The 19490-nt window shown below is 42.1% G+C and overlaps 1 protein-coding gene across 1 annotated transcript; it reads right to left on the reverse strand.

The window, feature by feature from the left end:
• Window positions 1-1340: 1340 nt before the first annotated feature.
• Window positions 1341-19104, reverse strand: RARRES2 (retinoic acid receptor responder 2). The gene is made up of 6 exons (XM_075214304.1): window positions 18941-19104; window positions 13702-13957; window positions 11476-11580; window positions 8023-8115; window positions 6650-6766; window positions 1341-1539 (listed from the first exon to the last, which is right to left on the reverse strand). Exons 2-5 carry the CDS (start codon window positions 13891-13893, stop codon window positions 6671-6673), a joined length of 486 nt encoding a protein of 161 aa, XP_075070405.1. The 5' UTR covers window positions 13894-13957; window positions 18941-19104; the 3' UTR covers window positions 1341-1539; window positions 6650-6670.
• Between the last annotated feature and the right edge of the window lie 386 nt (window positions 19105-19490).

Raw genomic sequence — 19490 nt, forward strand, 5'->3', positions numbered from 1 at the left:
TCCATCATCATACTGACCATTACACTGACACATCTACCTGTCCCCCCATCATCATACTGACCATTACACTGACACATCTACCTGTTCCCCCATCATCATACTGACCATTACACTGACACATCTACCTGACCCCATCATCATACTGACCATTACACTGACACATCTACCTGTCCCCCCATCATCATACTGACCATTACACTGACATATCTACCTCTCCCCCATCATCATACTGACCATTACACTGACACATCTACCTGTCCTCCATCATCATACTGACCATTACACTGACACATCTATCTGTCCCCATCATCATACTGACCATTACACTGACACATCTACCTGTTACCATCATACTGACCATTACACTGACACATCTATCTGTCCCCATCATCATACTGACCATTACACTGACACATCTACCTGTTACCATCATACTGACCATTACACTGACACATCTATCTGTCCCCATCATCATACTGACCATTACACTGACACATCTACCTGTTACCATCATACTGACCATTACACTGACACATCTATCTGTCCCCATCATCATACTGACCATTACACTGACACATCTACCTGTCCCCATCATCATACTGACCATTACACTGACATATCTACCTGTCCCCATCATACTGACCATTACACTGACACATCTACCTGTCCCCATCATCATACTGACCATTACACTGACACATCTACCTGTCCCCCATCATCATACTGACCATTACACTGACACATCTACCTGTCCTCCATCATCATACTGACCATTACACTGACACATCTATCTGTCCCCCATCATCATACTGATCATTACACTGACACATCTACCTGTTACCATCATACTGACCATTACACTGACACATCTACCTGTCCTCCATCATCATACTGACCATTACACTGACACATCTACCTGTTACCATCATACTGACCATTACACTGACACATCTATCTGTCCCCATCATCATACTGACCATTACACTGACACATCTACCTGTCCCCATCATCATACTGACCATTACACTGACACATCTACCTGTCCCCATCATCATACTGACCATTACACTGACACATCTACCTGTCCTCCATCATCATACTGATCATTACACTGACACATCTACCTGTCCCCATCATCATACTGACCATTACACTGACACATCTACCTGTTACCATCATACTGACCATTACACTGACACATCTACCTGTCCTCCATCATCATACTTACATTTATTACATGCAGTGCAGGTAATCTCAGATTTATTCCCTATTATCCTCTCCTGGAAGACGTCAGCTGTGCAGCTGTAACACCCGAGAGATAAATCTGAGATACAATGGCAGCCTCTCACCACTTTGTAACCTTTATTATTTGAGTGACAGCGCTATGGATGTGAGAAGATTAATATTTCTGATATAATAATATATACAAAATGATGTAAAGGAATCTCGCAGCTGGGAAAGTCGGGACAATCTTCATGTGGATGCGGATATCATTCCCCTTCACTGACGGTTCTTCTCTTCCCGCATCCTAGAGATGAGCTGAAAAAATTAGGGAGACGGATGATTAGACTCTACATGGTATGTGTAATACAGAGCGATGTGTGATCAATTCCCTCTTCTAGCTTCTCCCTCTCCCCAATCCCCCCCAGATAGAGAGGATTTCTGTGCTGCGTATGTCTATCAGTGGTGCTCAGTATCCAATGGACGATTTGCCCTTACCAGCATGGGCTATACGTATATAGTTATTAGTATGTGCTGATAATAGTACACGTTGTATGTCCTTGTTACAGTAACAGAACTTCCCGTTACTTCTGGGATAGATATGCTTTGCAGATGTACATTTATATATATATATATATATATATATATATATATATATATATATATTGTGACAGGAAGTGATAAATGGCAGATATCTTTCTACCATATGTGTTTTAGAACCCAGTGAGATTGTATTTGGGAAGGAGTGCCACAAATATTCTTTATGGCTGTAGCAAAAGCTGGTATAAGAGTCCCTGGGGTTATGAATGGAGAGAGAATGGCGGGCTCCATTCATATGAGTATAATATTGACATGTAACAATAATTGAATATATATTTTATTTCTATGCATTCTTTTAGGATTTTATATTTCACATTGGCATTGTACATATCCTGCATTGTCTGGTCTAGTACAGCGGAGTGAACCTACACCCATAGTCATCACCACACGTATCTTGAGATCCTTTCCTCGATGACTTCAGGAGTAAGCACATCCGATTTACGTGCAGGTTAAAACAAACGCGCAATGTGCTCAGTACGCTGCCTTAATGACTCGGCCCCCGCTGATAATCACGAGGTGCTCTTATGTGATGTGGATAAAAAGCTGTGGGTTTGTATCCTCAGATCCTCACCATGCCTGTATGGACACCCTGCAAATTGTTATCAGTGAATGATGTTATTTTGTATGTTTGGGATAACAGGTCCTTCCTTTAGAGAGGGTGTTCCTTCTGTATTAGAAGCCGGACAGGCCAGGATTTTGTTTATATTTTGTCTATTTTTGATGCTGGTGAATAAAACTAGCTGAGGCCCTGAGAACGAGGCAATAGATGTGTGTGCAGACTAATTGTACATTCAAAACTGGATGCACAAGAAGGAATAGGACAGACAGGACTTGGGAAGATGTGAATTAATTTATTGTAGCAGTATAAGTTACATAATAAGTTATAATTAGAAGTTAATGTGTCTTGCAAAAGGCTCCTGTGAGAGCCAAAACGCATTGACCTGCAATGGTACAATGTGATGTAGTCCTGTGAGTGCCATTCCTCAATTTACTTATCTCTAACTTTAGTTACTGACAATATACATAAGTTCTTACAACCAGCTAAGGTAATCCTGATATATACACTATGTGGACAAAAGTATTCGGACGTTTGACCATTACACCAACAGGGACTGTAATGACATTGTATTCAAATACATATACTGTAATATGGAGTTGGTCCCCCTTTTGCAGTGATAACAGCTTCCACTCTTCTTGGAAGGCTCCACAAGATGTTGGAGTGTTTCTGTGGGAATTTGTGCCCATTCATTCTGTAGAGCATTTATGAGGTCAGACACTGATGTTGGACGAGAAGACCTGGCTCACAATCTGCGTTCCAGTTCATTCCAAAGGTGTTCGATGGGGTTGAGGTCAGAGCTCTGTGCGGCCAGTCAAGTTCTTCCACACCAAGCTCATCAAACCATGTCTTTGTAGTCCTTGCTGTGTGCACTGGGGCACAGTCATGTTGGAATAGAAAAGGGTCTTCCCCAAACTGTGTCCACAAAGCTGGAATCATAGCATTGTCCAAAATGACTTGGTATGCTGAAGCAGTAAGATTGTCTGTCACTAGAGATAAGGGGTCTAGCCCAAACCCTGAAAAACAGCCCCATACCATTATCCCACCTCCACCAAACTTCACAGCTGGCATAATGCAGTCAGGCAGGTAACGTTCTCCTGGCATCCCCCAAACCCAGACTCGCCCATCTCACTACCAAACAGAGAAGTGTCACCCCACAGAACACGTTTCCACTGCTCCACAGTCCAGTGTCGGTGTGTTTTACACCACTTATCTGACGCTTGGCATTGGTCTTGGTGATGTGAGGCTGCATGCAGCTGCTCGGCCATGGAAACCCATCCATTAAGCTCCTGCTGCACAGTTTTTGTACTTACATTAATGTCAGTGGAAGTTCGGAGCTCTTCAGCAATGGAATCAGCAGAGCGTTGGCGACTTTTACACACCATGCGCCTTAGCAGTCGTTAACCCCGCTCTGTGATTTTACGTGGTTTTCTGCTTCGTGGCTGAGTTGCTGTTGTTACTAAAAGCTTCCACTTTCTAATAATATCTCTTACAGTTGACCGTGGAAGATCCAGCAGGGATGAAATTTCACCAACCGTCTTGCTGCAAAGGTGGTATCCTATCACAGTACCACACATCCTATCACAGTACCGCGCATCCTATCACAGTACCGCACATCCTATCACAGTACCACACATCCTATCACAGTACCGCACATCCTATCACAGTACCACACATCCTATCACAGTACCACACATCCTATCACAGTACCACGCATCCTATCACAGTACCACACATCCTATCACAGTACCACACATCCTATCACAGTACCACACATCCTATCACAGTATCACACATCCTATCACAGTACCACACATCCTATCACAGTACCACACATCCTATCACAGTACCGCACATCCTATCACAGTATCACACATCCTATCACAGTACCACACATCCTATCACAGTACCACACATCCTATCACCGTGTCACACATCCTATCACAGTATCACACATCCTATCACAGTACCACACATCCTATCACAGTACCACACATCCTATCACAGTACCACACATCCTATCACAGTACCACACATCCTATCACAGTACCACACATCCTATCACAGTACCACACATCCTATCACAGTACCACACATCCTATCACAGTACCACACATCCTATCACCGTGTCACACATCCTATCACAGTACCACACATCCTATCACTGTACCGCACATCCTATCACAGTACCGCACATCCTATCACAGTACCGCACATCCTATCACAGTATCGCACATCCTATCACCGTGTCACACATCCTATCACAGTACCGCACATCCTATCACAGTACCACACATCCTATCACAGTATCACACATCCTATCACAGTACCACACATCCTATCACAGTACCACACATCCTATCACAGTATCACACATCCTATCACAGTACCACACATCCTATCACAGTACCACGCATCCTATCACCGTGTCACACATCCTATCACAGTACCGCACATCCTATCACAGTACCACACATCCTATCACAGTACCACACATCCTATCACAGTATCACACATCCTATCACAGTACCACACATCCTATCACAGTACCACACATCCTATCACCGTGTCACACATCCTATCACAGTACCACACATCCTATCACAGTACCACACATCCTATCACCGTGTCACACATCCTATCACTGTACCACACATCCTATCACTGTACCACACATCCTATCACAGTACCGCACATCCTATCACAGTACCGCACATCCTATCACAGTACCGCACATCCTATCACAGTACCGCACATCCTATCACAGTACCACACATCCTATCACAGCACCACACATCCTATCACCGTGTCACACATCCTATCACAGTACCACGCATCCTATCACAGTACCTCACATCCTATCACAGCACCACACATCCTATCACAGTACCACACATCCTATCACAGTACCGCACATCCTATCACAGTACCACACATCCTATCACAGTACCGCACATCCTATCACAGTACCGCACATCCTATCACAGTACCGCACATCCTATCACAGTACCGCACATCTTATCACAGTACCGCACATCCTATCACAGTACCGCACATCCTATCACAGTACCGCACATCCTATCACAGTACCACACATCCTATCACAGTACCGCGCATCCTATCACAGTACCGCACATCCTATCACAGTACCGCACATCTTATCACAGTACCGCACATCCTATCACAGTACCGCACATCCTATCACAGTACCGCACATCCTATCACAGTACCTCACATCCTATCACAGTACCACACATCCTATCACAGTACCACACATCCTATCACAGTACCGCACATCCTATCACAGTACCGCACATCCTATCACAGCACCACACATCCTATCACAGTACCACACATCCTATCACAGTACCACACATCCTATCACAGTACCATACATCCTATCACAGTACCGCACATCCTATCACAGTACCACACATACTATCACAGTACCACACATCCTATCACAGTACCACACATCCTATCACAGTACCACACATCCTATCACAGTACCACGCATCCTATCACAGTACAACACATCCTATCACAGTACCGCACATCCTATCACAGTACTACACATCCTATCACAGTACTACACATCCTATCACAGTACCGCACATCCTATCACAGTACCGCACATCCTATCACAGTACCACACATCCTATCACAGTACCACACATCCTATCACAGTACCACAGTACCGCGCATCCTATCACAGTACCACACATCCTATCACAGTACCACACATCCTATCACAGTACCGCACATCCTATCACAGTACCACACATCCTATCACAGTACCACACATCCTATCACAGTACCACACATCCTATCACAGTACCACACATCCTATCACAGTACCACACATCCTATCACAGTACCACACATCCTATCACAGTACCACACATCCTAACATCCTATCACAGTACCGCACATCCTATCACAGTACCACACATCCTATCACAGTACCACACATCCTATCACAGTACCGCACATCCTATCACAGTACCGCACATCCTATCACAGTATCACACATCCTATCACAGTACCACGCTTGGTGTCACTGAGCTCTTCAGAACGACCCATTTTGTTTCACAAATGTTTGCAAATGTAGACTGCATGGCTGGTGCTGGATGTTATACACCTCTGGCAACGGGTCTGATTGTAACACCTCAATTCAATATTTAACAGGTGTGGCCAATACTTTTGTCCATATAGTGTATAATATAAACCACCTATCATTCTCCTCTTCAGCGGTCCTGATCCTTCTCATACCTTTCTCCTTCCGAGAGACGCTCACTGGGATTTCAGGAAACTGTAACTTCCTATTATTTTCCCGGCATTTTTCATCTCTACTTCTCTGCAGGTCTTTTTTCTTTGGGCAACTCGGTCCTATAGGGAGACAGAGACAGTGACAGAGAGAGACAGAGACAGAGACAAAGAGACAGAGAACGACAGAGAGAGGCAGAGAGAGAGAGAGAGACAGAGACACAGAGAGAGAGAGAGACAGAGACAGTGACAGAGAGACAGAGAGAGACAGAGACAGAGACAAAGAGACAGAGAACAACAGAGAGAGGCAGAGAGAGAGACAGAGAGAGACAGAGACACAGAGAGAGAGAGAGAGACAGAGACAGCGACAGAGAGACAGAGAGAGACAGAGACAGAGACAAAGAGACAGAGAACAACAGAGAGAGGCAGAGAGAGAGACAGAGAGAGAGAGTGACAGAGACACAGAGAGAGAGAGAGACAGAGACAGCGACAGAGAGACAGAGAGAGACAGAGACAGAGACAAAGAGACAGAGAACGACAGAGGCAGAGAGAGAGACAGAGACACAGAGAGAGACAGAGAGAGAGAGAGAGAGAGACAGAGAGAGAGAGAGACAGAGACACAGAGAGAGAGAGAGACAGAGAGAGAGAGAGACACAGACAGAGTCAGAGAGACAGAGACACAGAGAGACACAGAGAGAGACAGACAGAGAGAGAGAAAAAGCGAGAGACAGAGAGATAGGATCATATATATGTTTGTGATATATAAAGTATGATATCACCTTAACCAGCCTGTCCCTCATATCTCATACAATGTGGAGCATGACAACGTGCAGCACTGGATTAAAGTAAGCTCTGTATCTCATTCATCAAGTATTGATGTTACATTCAACACGCATGCGTTGAATGCTATTAGAACACAGTGAGACAGCACAGTAGTAGTTTTACTGCTTCTTAACAGAATCTTTACAATGTTTATTTGGTGATCATACTCATTCACTTAGTGTTTTTAATTATTTCGCTAACAGACTATTCTTTTACCTTAATAAAGATATTATTCTTAACAGCATCTTATTAGATATACTGAATGAAAAGAGTGCCCAATATACACATTCACCCCCCCCCCCCTTTTCCCCCCCTCTTAGCTAACATGTTTACATTGTGTAGGAGCACCTCCCTGAATGACAAGATGAGAAGATATTTCCAACTAATAAGAGGTTAAGCTTGGTGCGGTGGAAATTGTTTTGTTAGGTTTGTACATTGTCCTTTCATAAAAGAGCTTTAGTGAGTAAATATATCGTTCTGCTCTATTACCAGGTGCTTAATGCAATATTCAAGTCAATATTTAATATCTGATTTACTTTCGATTGACCGATAATTACCTTCACGAAATGTGGGCGAGCGCAATCAATGACTTGAGATTGAACTTCATCTTCATAATCAAACTTGAAGCAGGAAAAGCAGTTGAACTTGATCTTTATTTAACAAGAGAAGTGAGAATGAACTGATGTTGCATAATATCGTATTAGACAATATACTAATATACAGTGGTCGAATTTAAAATGTAAAATTGATGGAATAAAACACGTAATGGGAATTTAGGTGACTGGAACGTGATTGTGTTACAATGTAGAAGTAGTAGAAGTGGCGGTATGACACACTCCTGTATACCCCCCACTTCCACCACTGTGTATATATATATATATACAAGTTAACCCGTGCATGATACTCATGCATTCTAGTCAAATCAAGCTACTTAAGGTCTTAAAAAGGTTCTTGTCATGCATTTGGGCCTAGCCCAGGCCTCCTCAGGGGAAGAGCGTTACTTCCCGACGTAAGCGGCCTTTTTAATGTGTGTTCATGAGGTAAAATTACCTCACGAAAATGAGTTTGACCCCTCAACTCATAAATTTAGCCTTTACTACCCCTCCCACGGGGGGAAGGGGGGATGATGGAAGTTAACTGACTTGACTATTCTAATTTTTTTGTCAAATAATGTCAGTATACCAAATTTCAGGTCAATTGGATGAGCCCTTTCTGAGAAAATAGTTTTTTCCACACACACACACACACACACACACACACACACACTAACGCACGCCTCTACACATGTGTGTTCATGAGGTAAAATTACCTCACGAAAATGAGTTTGAGCCCTACCAAATTTCAGCCCTTTTTGAATTTTTTTTCCCACACACACTAAGAATTTAGTAGGTCAGTGTATAACTCCACCCAGCAGGTGGCGCTGCAACTTGGTTTTTCTTTTTCACACACACACAGACAGACAGACGCCACTAAGCATTTATATATTAGAGATATATATAATGTAAGTTACAGGAATGTGATTGTGTTACAATATAGCAGCAGGAGAAGTGGCAGTATGACACCCCCCCCCCCCCCCCCCGTTTTCTCCCCTTCTTTAGCCTTTTTTATTCCAAGTCATTTGCACTTTAATGACTCTAATTATAAGTTTTCATGTATAACTTTCTTTGCACATACAAATCATTTGATTAATTTAGAACCTTTATAGATATGAATACATTAGTTAGAAATCTTACACTCAAAATATGTTATTAAAAATGAATCAGCTTTGGTAGTAGCATAAAATCAGTCGATCCCCAAGTCATAGATTTATATCAACACATAATTGTAAAAATTAGTCCAAATATCGTCATTAATCAAGTAGATAAAGAAGGAGATCAGTTATTATGGGTAATAATAATAATAGCATTATATAGAGGAATATCTCCATACATGTAGCATTGTATATATTTATGCCAATTTTGATTGAAAATTGAAATTGAACATTCAGCTTTCTAGGGCTTTTCATTTGAGCATTTTAAATAAGAAAGAATTTTAGTTTCTGAGTAAAAGTATCCTATGATTCAATACTTCTTTTTTCCCCCAAAACGACATAAAGATTAAATCAATCCCCCAGGGGAAAGGGGAGGAGGACATTATATTTTAGGCATTGTCTTTTATGGCTAATCTTTCAAACTATGTTAATTTATTCCTACATAAAAAGGTAAATTTATTGGAATCCTTCAGGATATTGATTGAAAAAATTATGTTTTCTCACTTCATACTTCAATTATTAATTCCTAGGGATGTGAAGCCTCTAAATTATTCTTGGAGATGGATGGAAAAAGATGTAAATAGATTTTATCCCATAGAGTATTTCTTTCATTTTAAGTAATAAATATTTTCAATGTCAAAAAAACTATTTTTGTGCAGGTACGCGGGATGGCAATGGGGACCAGATTTGTGCCTAGTTATGCTACTTAATGCATGGGTTTCTGGGAATTAAAACACATAAGGGGCCATAAGCTTTTTAGCATGAACTTGGCCCTATGGTATTATCATATGGGTGAAGTTATATTTATTTGCAAGGAAGATGTAATGTAATTGGATATTTTTGAAACTTATACAACTTTTATTATTGTAACCTCAAATTTACCTCCACGTCACAAAGGACACAATTGGTTTTTGTGACTTAGAGTTATATCATGATAAGGGGAATTAAGACAATCTATGTGAGAAAGCTGAAGTTTGATTGAGATAGCTGGAATAATAAAAAATGGGAGAATATGTGGTTTTTGGCTCATGTGTAATGATTGTGAGTGCTATTGGGATATAAATGGTATCTTAGTTTTATAGAGCGGCGAGGAGTGGAAGTATATGTCTTGTTGGATGGGGAGCAGCCTCAGTTTATCTTCCCCATGCACTCCGCCCCCCACACACACAGTACAATAGGTAACACTGATCCAGACACCCTCACACACACACAAACACCCTTAAACTGTGATTCTGATACACCCTCCCCCACACACAGATATATAACAAATAAAACATGTATATTTATAAAACAGGCAATGAATGTAATGTATTGTATTATCATCTATGCTAATAGAGTAAACAAATCTTGTTACAAATAAGTTATTAAATGGTCATTAGCAGATTTCCAGACTACTTGTTTCTTCCCCTATAACAGTGAGCAGTATCTGTATTTATTGTTTTTTCTTTTGGACCAGATTGCTTCATTAGTACTAGATCATTTAGATCACTTACAAGGGACCTTCTTCAATTTATAGCTGCATCTGAGGATCTTTACACAATTTATGTAAGTTTATGGAATTTTAATTTGCACTTCAATCATCATCATCATCATCATCACCATTTATTTATATAGCGCCACTGATTCCGCAGCGCTGTACAGAGAACTCATTCACATCAGTCCCTGCCCCATTGGAGCTTACAGTCTAAATTCCCCTAATATACACACAGAGAGGGAGAGAGAGAGAGAGAGAGAGAGAGAGAGAGAGAGAGAGAGAGAGAGAGAGAGAGAGACTAGGGTCAATTTTGATAGCAGCCAATTAACCTACTAGTATGTTATTTATATAATACTGACATGGTAATCTTTTTCTTTTCTCCTACTCATTGTGTTAATAAAGAGAAACTTAAGACTCCTAACTTTACATTTTCCAAGCACAGCAGCCTGGAAATGTTGCTGCAGGATCCTTAGGTACAGGATCCCTTGATCAGCCAATAATCAGCCAGTTCAGGTGACATTATCTACTCAATCTGATGCCTGTGATTCTAAAACAGAATCTGATCACTGCTGAATCCACCATAAGGAGCCCAAAATCAAACATTAGGGGGCTACAGTATATATTGGAGGAAGTATGGGGCTAAATATGTAAAATGTTGGTTACCTGATTTGGGGATTTTACCATGCTGCAGTTCTGGATGAATGAGTGTAACGCAATAAGAATTAGATTGATTCCCAAACATTAGATACCATAGGGTCCTACAACACAGGCTTGTGAGACCCTCACCTTGTTCCTCGTGAACTCGCAGTCCGACTGTGTCCACTGATGTTTCTGACAGGTCGTCTGTTGTATAGTGAACTCCAGATTGACAAATATCCCAGAACCATATTCCTATAAGAAGACAGATCCGGTCAGTAACACTATACAAGGACAATCAGTGAGGAAGTTATTAATAGGTTTATTGTTACATTGTGCAACCTCAGTCCAGGTTCACTGTTCTCAGAGAACGGCTTAAAAACTGCTAGCTCCCTTGTCAAATAGAAGTGTGATGATGAACAGGTAAGCGCTTGTTTCCATACATTATAAATACTGATAAAAAGGGGGCGGAGCGTGGGAACCAGGTGACCCTTTAATGGGGCGGTGGTATATTCTGCTTTGAACATGACTTTAAATGTGATTGTTTAACTATGAGCAAAGCTACAGCCCCATTGTGAAAGGGTGTGCAAACATACGCAAACAGCTTATTGTCCCTAAAAATTGTCTGTATGTTGTTCACTTGGATTTTGTTCGTCACATTAAAGGTGGAAAAAGTCTGGCATGACTTATTTAATACATCATATCCGATCGACCCTTTATTTTTGACATAAAAAAAATCGATGCTTTGGATACTACAAATAAATAAAAACACAACGTATATGAAAGTCTGTGTATTACTGAGATCTATAATACACATGAAAGTACTGTGGTATTTTTGCTTCACTGAATATATCCACAATGCTCCTTCACCTCTCAGTTCCAGGTTCTGATTGTCAGGAGGGAAATAAGATTGATTGACAATAGGGTTGTTAATAAAAATTGTTGGACACCATATTAAAATTTGATAATTGCCCAAAAATATTTGCCTCTTAAAAATCAAGACTTTCTATTGGAAACAGGGGCATCTGGACACAATAGGCAAATGGGGTTGGGGAGTGTGGAGGGACAAAACTGCTGACTCCCCATACTGGCAGGCTACACCACTGATTGACAGCTTTGTAGACTTGCTCGACAGAATTGTACGGTGTGGATTGGTGGATTAATACACAAGGTCAGGCCCAGCAATGTCCATGGAATTCACAGCAGCTCAAATATCTGCAGTGTCAGCTTTTTAACCGATTTCATGTTCCATTAGGACAAAGGCCTAAAGATGTAGGAGAAGCTTTAGCTGTCTACAATGGCATGGGGGGATAATTGTATCTCTATAGTTCATATATAAATATCTGAATTTTAGATAGTAGTGGCCCTTTTAATCTCTGACAGTAAGGGAGCTCATTAGGCGGTTTATGAGCTACAAGAGCCTTTGGTCCCTGGTAGGACTAAAATGGGGCCGTCAAGGGGGATCTTGGAGTTGTGCGAGGCGGTAGTGGCTGATCAGGCACAGAGCGTGGAAGAAGTTAGGAGTGAACCCTAAAGGGAAGGACCCAGCTGTAGAGTACTCACTCAGGGGTGAGAAGTTCCATTCGTGATATGTCTGGTGTTAGCATTATAATTACATTTAGTTATAGTGAACAAGTGTTCAAGCTGTTAGTTATGTTTACATCTATCTGACTCATGCGCTCCGATCCTCTGCAGTTACTAGATAGCACAGTTCTAAGTTGTCTCCAAAATAGTGATCTATAAAAGATATGAAGAACATGCCCCCAGAGGAACCAAAAGTAGAAACACCACCAATCAGGGAGTGACATAGCGATCGGTAGACAATAGCTGGTGAACACAGTGCGAGACAAAGCACCAGATGTGGGGTTAGCAGAAGTTGAAGCTTGGATCCTTGTGATTATAATCATCACTATGGGAGATGTGGTTCCAATACAATGTTACCGATATTAAGACAACTTGTTACGTTCTCCATCTGGGGTTCTTGTCTATAGTGTCCTCTCTTACTTTCTACCACGCCTGGGCCAGATGTGCCACCACTGCCACACATAAGTCCGAGGTCCACTCCTGACTGCTCCATTCCTGCACCTTGTTTGACCAATGAACCTTCTCATAAACGGCCAAGTTCCCATAGACAGATGAATCCAACCAGATACTGGGTCAGTCATATTGATGTCATATCTGCTGGATCTACTGCAGGAATAATCTCCATTCTAGCACGCCTCAGGAATGTCAGGGAGCAATGTGGCCCTTATGGTCTGGGTCCCTGGTTGCAGCGTCATCCTTCTCCCATGTAGTATATAGCACAGCACAGTATTTAAATGATATCTAGTATCCAAGCTGACCCGTGTACCCCACTCTCTGATCTAGACCACTTACAATTTGACCGGCTTCCAGCACGGAGGACAATTTGAATCCATTCTTCAGGTTGTCCTTATTATGGAAATTTTCCATGACCAGCCTAACCGCCTTGTTCTGGATCTCCGTGAGTTTATCCAATGGGACATCACCCTCTGCGGCCAGAACAAGAAGCACAGAAATGATCCACCATGTCCTAGCGGCGGTCTTCATGGCGATGATTGTCAGCTCTTCCGTCAGTTTCTCTGGTCAAAGATCAATCTGAGACGTCTGATAACTGCGGGAGGTAGAATGTGGACTCATTACAGGACTCATTACACTCTATTTAACAGCATTGAACACACAAAACAAATGGAACATTTTTTTTGCGTCCGTAGACTCACAAAACACAGAAAATATGAAGATATTTCAGATAATTGTCCGTATTATATGATGATGAAGTGAGTCTCGCAGACATTACACTGGTACCTATCACCACTGATGCTCTCTCAGTGATAGTCTGTCTCTCACCATCCAGCTCTCAGATCGGGAGTAGAGTTAATTACATTTTAATTACATACTGATGGGTGAACGTCTGATGTTGTTTTACTGTCAGTAAATTTCCTGATAGCTGGCAGCCATTGCTCACTGGTTAGCACTGCTGTCTCACATTGCTTTGTCTTCACTTTGGCGCCACCATTAGGTGAATTTAGGCTCCTGCCTGGGGTGCTATGGTTCATGGGGCGCTACAGAGACATAAAATTACTCATTCAGTGTTATTATTGAGGACATGGAGCACGAGCTGCTCCTTACCTGTTAGTCTCCATGTGAGTGCTGGGTGTGGAGAGTAGCGCTGAGCCCTGCACCGGACGCCCAGTCTGACCGGAGCAGAAGGTAGGGAGGGATGGGGACCCTGGGGTGGGGTGAGGGGCTGGGGTGCCCACGCTTCTTACACCCACTGGTTTCATCCTACACTCTGGAGTGTATGTCCTTCCTCTGGGTGCCTCGTCTTCCTCTCATGGTCCAAAGGTTAATCGGCTACTGACTAAATGGCCTTGCTGTTCTTGTGGGTTTATGTGCCTGTGGTTTGGAAATTAGATTGCAAGCTCCATTGGCTCAGAGATTGCTGTGTCTGAAAAAAGTCCTCTAATTGCACTGTAAAAGATAATGTTTGTTGCAATAAAACCTTCAGTGTTCTTGATGTTTATATAAAGTTTTAAAAATCAGAATCTGTTTAACAATCATCAGGGTAAGAGGTAATAGAGGGACGGGACGGGTGTAATATACAACCAATCAGATTCTAGCTCTCATGTTCTACAATGTACTAGATAAATGATAGCTAGAATCTGATTGGTTACTATGGGCAACATCTCCACTTTTCCTTTTAGAAGCTTTAGTAAATATACCCCGATATATAGGTATATATGGGTATGAATACTTTTACATGTACACTTGTGGATATTATAACATGTCTCAGAATTGGTCTGGATCTGAAAGAGTCACAGAAAACATCTCTATTACAGACCTCCCAGAGCCCCAATCTCCTAATGACGCCGCATTCGATTGTTTCCACGTGAGCGCTGTGGTTCCCATGAGCTGGGGGGAAACACTGTGTGGAAATAATGTGTTTACAGGAAGCCGCCACAGTCCAGCTGCAGGACGCGCTCTCGCTGTAAACACAATTGTTTCGCTCACATTCTGCTGAGCTGCGGGGGCAGCGAGGGGGGGCTGGAATATTCCTCTATCTGGCTCACAAATGTCCAGTTATATATAATTATAGTGTTGTAACAGAACAGCCACTGATACCAGCAGACAATGAGGAATGAAAGAAATGAAAGCATAGGTTACATATTTGTGTAAGGCCCAGAACATGTGTATATACAGTATATATATATATACACACACACAGAATTTGGCTTCACAATTGGCTTCGGGGTAGTGTGTGTCTATATTAACACATTCTCTGTAACTTGTACAAAACAAGTGCGATGCCAGCCTGATATTGGCGATGGGCTGTATATAAAGGGCCTATTGCTTATACCTGGCCTGGAGCTGTCGGCTGCAGAAGCTGTTTGCAGACTGACACATGGAATATTTCCTGTCTGTTCCCATAAATCCTTAGGGTTTACGTTTAAAGTCCAGCGGGCATTCCTGGCCTTAGAGGATGGCAGATGACTGGTTGTGAGTGATAATGTCTGTTGTCAGTGGTTACAGAAAGGTGGTATATCACAATCTATTCAGAAGATACCACAGAGTTTGATTCCCGTCCATGGCCTTATCTGTGAGGAGTTTGTATGTTCTCCCCGTGTTTGCGTGGGTTTCCTCCGGGTGCTCCGGTTTCCTCCCACACTCCAAAAACATACTGGTAGGTTAATGGGCTGCGCTCAAATTGACCCTAGTCTGTGTGTGAGTGTGTGTGTGTGTATATTAGGGAATTTAGACTGTAAGCTCCAATGGTGCAGGGAGGGACTGATGTGAGTGAGTTCTCTGTACAGCGCTACGGAATTAGTGGCGCTATATAAATTGATGATGAGCATGATCACTGGGAGCTGAAAGTACATCCAGCAGTATGTAAGTAACAATAACAGACAGTCTCCATGTCTGCCATCCTCACTGACATTTCCAATTTCCTGACCCACTTTCCCTCTTATCCTCCAGATTAATCCATGTGAATACAACAGAATCCACAGACAGGTTTATCAGGAGAGGACCACGGGTAGGACGTGGCACAGCCGCCTGGCCGTGCGTCTGATTCCCACCAGGGCGCTATGTGTGTGATGTGCTCCTCGTGTTTGCGCCAGTTTTCCCCCACACTCCAAAAACACACAAGTAATTTCATTTCAATTTAGATTGTAAGCTCTGCTGGGCGATTGAATAAACATTCTCTGATTGTACAGCGCAACATCATATGTTGGCATTATATACATCAGAGAAAAAGGTTCCTTTGTTCTGCTGATGTCTTATGTTGTTTTCTCTATTGTCTCTTGTATGGTGTTTACTGAATCTGTTCTTTCTCTCGCATCTTATTTGTACTTTGCTGTTTATTTTGTGCTGATTGTGCTGCGCTGCAGATTCTGTGCCGCTGTATAAATAAAACAAGATGAGGATTACGCTGATGTGTGTTAGGTCACATCAGGTGTTGGTAACCTTGAGTATTACACCCCAGAACAGATTCCAGGAATAGAGTGTAAGCTACAAGGGCGAGGGGAACAGTTAATATAAATGCTGTGTACAGTTCTAGTAAAACTTGTGATTAAATCAAATATTAATAATTTCAAGACACCTTCAGGACTCTGTATCTCATTTGTAAACAACACATTGAGGTAAAGAACAAAAGTGGAGAACTCTCCCTCCTGCGGTCTCCTGTATGGATACAGGTATATATGGGTCTCCTGTATGGATACGGGTATGTATGGGTCTCCTGTATCGGTACGGATATGTATGGGTCTTCTGTATGGGTACGGGTATGTATGGGTCTCCTGTATGGGTATGGGTATGTATGGGTCTCCTGTATGGGTACAGGTATGTATGGGTCTCCTGTATGGGTACAGGTATGTATGGGTCTCCTGTATGGGTACGGGTATGTATGGGTCTCCTGTATGGGTACGGGTATGTATGGGTCTCCTGTATGGGTACGGGTATGTATGGGTCTCCTGTATGGATACGGGTATGTATGGGTCTCCTGTATGCTCTGTCGTTCTCTCAAAAGCAACGATTTTGAGCAAAACGCCTGGGACTCAGCGCCCGCTCCCTGTTTTTACATTTTTAGCCTCACACAATTCAAATCTTCACCTTAGCACTAGAGTTTCTTGCTGGTCTCTGTTATCTCCCTATTGTTAGTATAAGGTGGGTACAAAAAGTCCTATTCAGTTCATAGCTGGGGTCACTTTTCGCTCGAGCGCAATAAATTGTCATTGTCTTTATCTCCTCGCCACTGTATCAATGCCAGAAAAGGATCCAGGGCGATGGGATTCAAGACCAAATGTGACCCGTTACAATCCGGAATTCATGTAAACTATAAACATTAAAAAAACAGATATATTTCCCCATTACAAAGACAGAAGGATGTATCATTAGTTTGTTCCTGATCTGATGTAAACAGGTTTTATTTTATAATATAGTGTCGAACGAGGGATTGTGAAGTGTTTTATTCAATTGAAATATGTGTTTGTGTGTTTTGTTTTTTGCTATTGTGCAGCTACAATGTTCCAGCCGCACTAGCAGGCCATTGACTGGGAAGGCATGCTGGTGCTTGTGGTTCAACGATAGATTGTACAAAAGCAGTTGGCACACTGAAGTTGCAGGAGGGTGGACTTTTTAACGCAAAAGTATACGTATAAGTTTTCTGCTTGCAGTTCCTAAATCGAGATGTGTCCGTCCACCTATCGAGCCACTAGACAGACAAATAAGGACATTGCCCACACAGTAAAGCTCTTTGTTAATGACATGTTATTATCATCTCCATGTATACTGTATCCTGGCTGAGGGACAACTGAGCACATAGATACTATATCATCATCATCATCACCATTTATTTATATAGCGCCACTAATTCCGCAGCACTGTACAGAGAACTCACTCAGTCCCTGCCCCATTGGAGCTTACAGTCTAACTTCACTAACACACACACACACACACAGACTAGGGTCAATTTGTTAGCAGCCAATTAACCTACCAGAATGTTTTATGGAGTGTGGGAGGAAACTAGAGCACCCAGAGGAAACCCACACAGGGAGAACATACAAACTCCACACAGATAAGGCCATGGTTGGGAATCAAACTCATGACCTCAGTGATGTGAGGCAGAAGTGCTAACCACTGAGCCACTGTGCACTATATGTCTGACACATTGTGCTTCTAATATAAAGATTGTACTTTCCTTGATGTTGTAGGAAGAGGAGGAGAGGGACGGAGAGATGATGAAAGTAAGGGTGGGGGGGTTCTTTTCATGAGTCTGTTTTGCAATCTAAGATCAGTGAATTCCCCCCCCCCCCGACCCTCCGAGTCCACAGTTTCACTTTCACTACAACTCCAGAATAATAATTATCTGTAAATGTAACTAAATAACTGTAAATAAAAGTAAATGACTTTAAAATGTAACTAAATAACTCTAAATATAAGTGAATAACTTTAAATGTAATTAAACAACTGTAAATATAAGTAAATATTATAACTATATATATTAGGAAATATCTGTAACTGTAAGTAAAACTCTGTAATGCTGAGAGAACATACATAGAGTGCGGTACAATGAGAGAATATAGATGTAGATAATACATACGGGCTCTCCGCAGATTATCTCCTGCGTGTGGTTTAGGGAACAATCTTCTGGCTGGATTGAGGCTGGATGTCGGAGGAGGAGGGAGGGGGCCTGGGAAGGGGAGACTCTGGGAGGACCTGGGGCAGTTACACTGTGATATCTGTGGGGTGCTGGGAGGAAGTGAATAATGTAGAGATTTGCACATTTCATAGGAGGACACTTTATATCACAGAGGTTACATCACTGTACGTACTAGACCCTGAGAGGAAGCTGTTTAGACACGTTGGGTCTGAGTCATTAAGGAGAACATGCAAAATAGGAGTAAATTTGCCCTGGGAAAAACCATGTTACAATACATGGTGTGCAAATTAGTTAATTATTAAGCATATAAGTTAATTACTGGCTGCTTTTTCATGTAGCATCGAAATACTTTATTTTTACTACCCCAACTATAAATCTGTTCCCCTCAATGCAGCATGGTTTTGCCCAGGTGCAAAGTTACTCCTTTTATATGCTTCTTTTTTTTTTTTTTAAATCAGATACTTTTTATTTGTATTTTTTAAGCACATAC

This window comes from Mixophyes fleayi, chromosome 5 (assembly GCF_038048845.1).
Source record: "Mixophyes fleayi isolate aMixFle1 chromosome 5, aMixFle1.hap1, whole genome shotgun sequence".
NCBI classification, from domain to species: Eukaryota; Metazoa; Chordata; class Amphibia; order Anura; family Limnodynastidae; genus Mixophyes; species Mixophyes fleayi.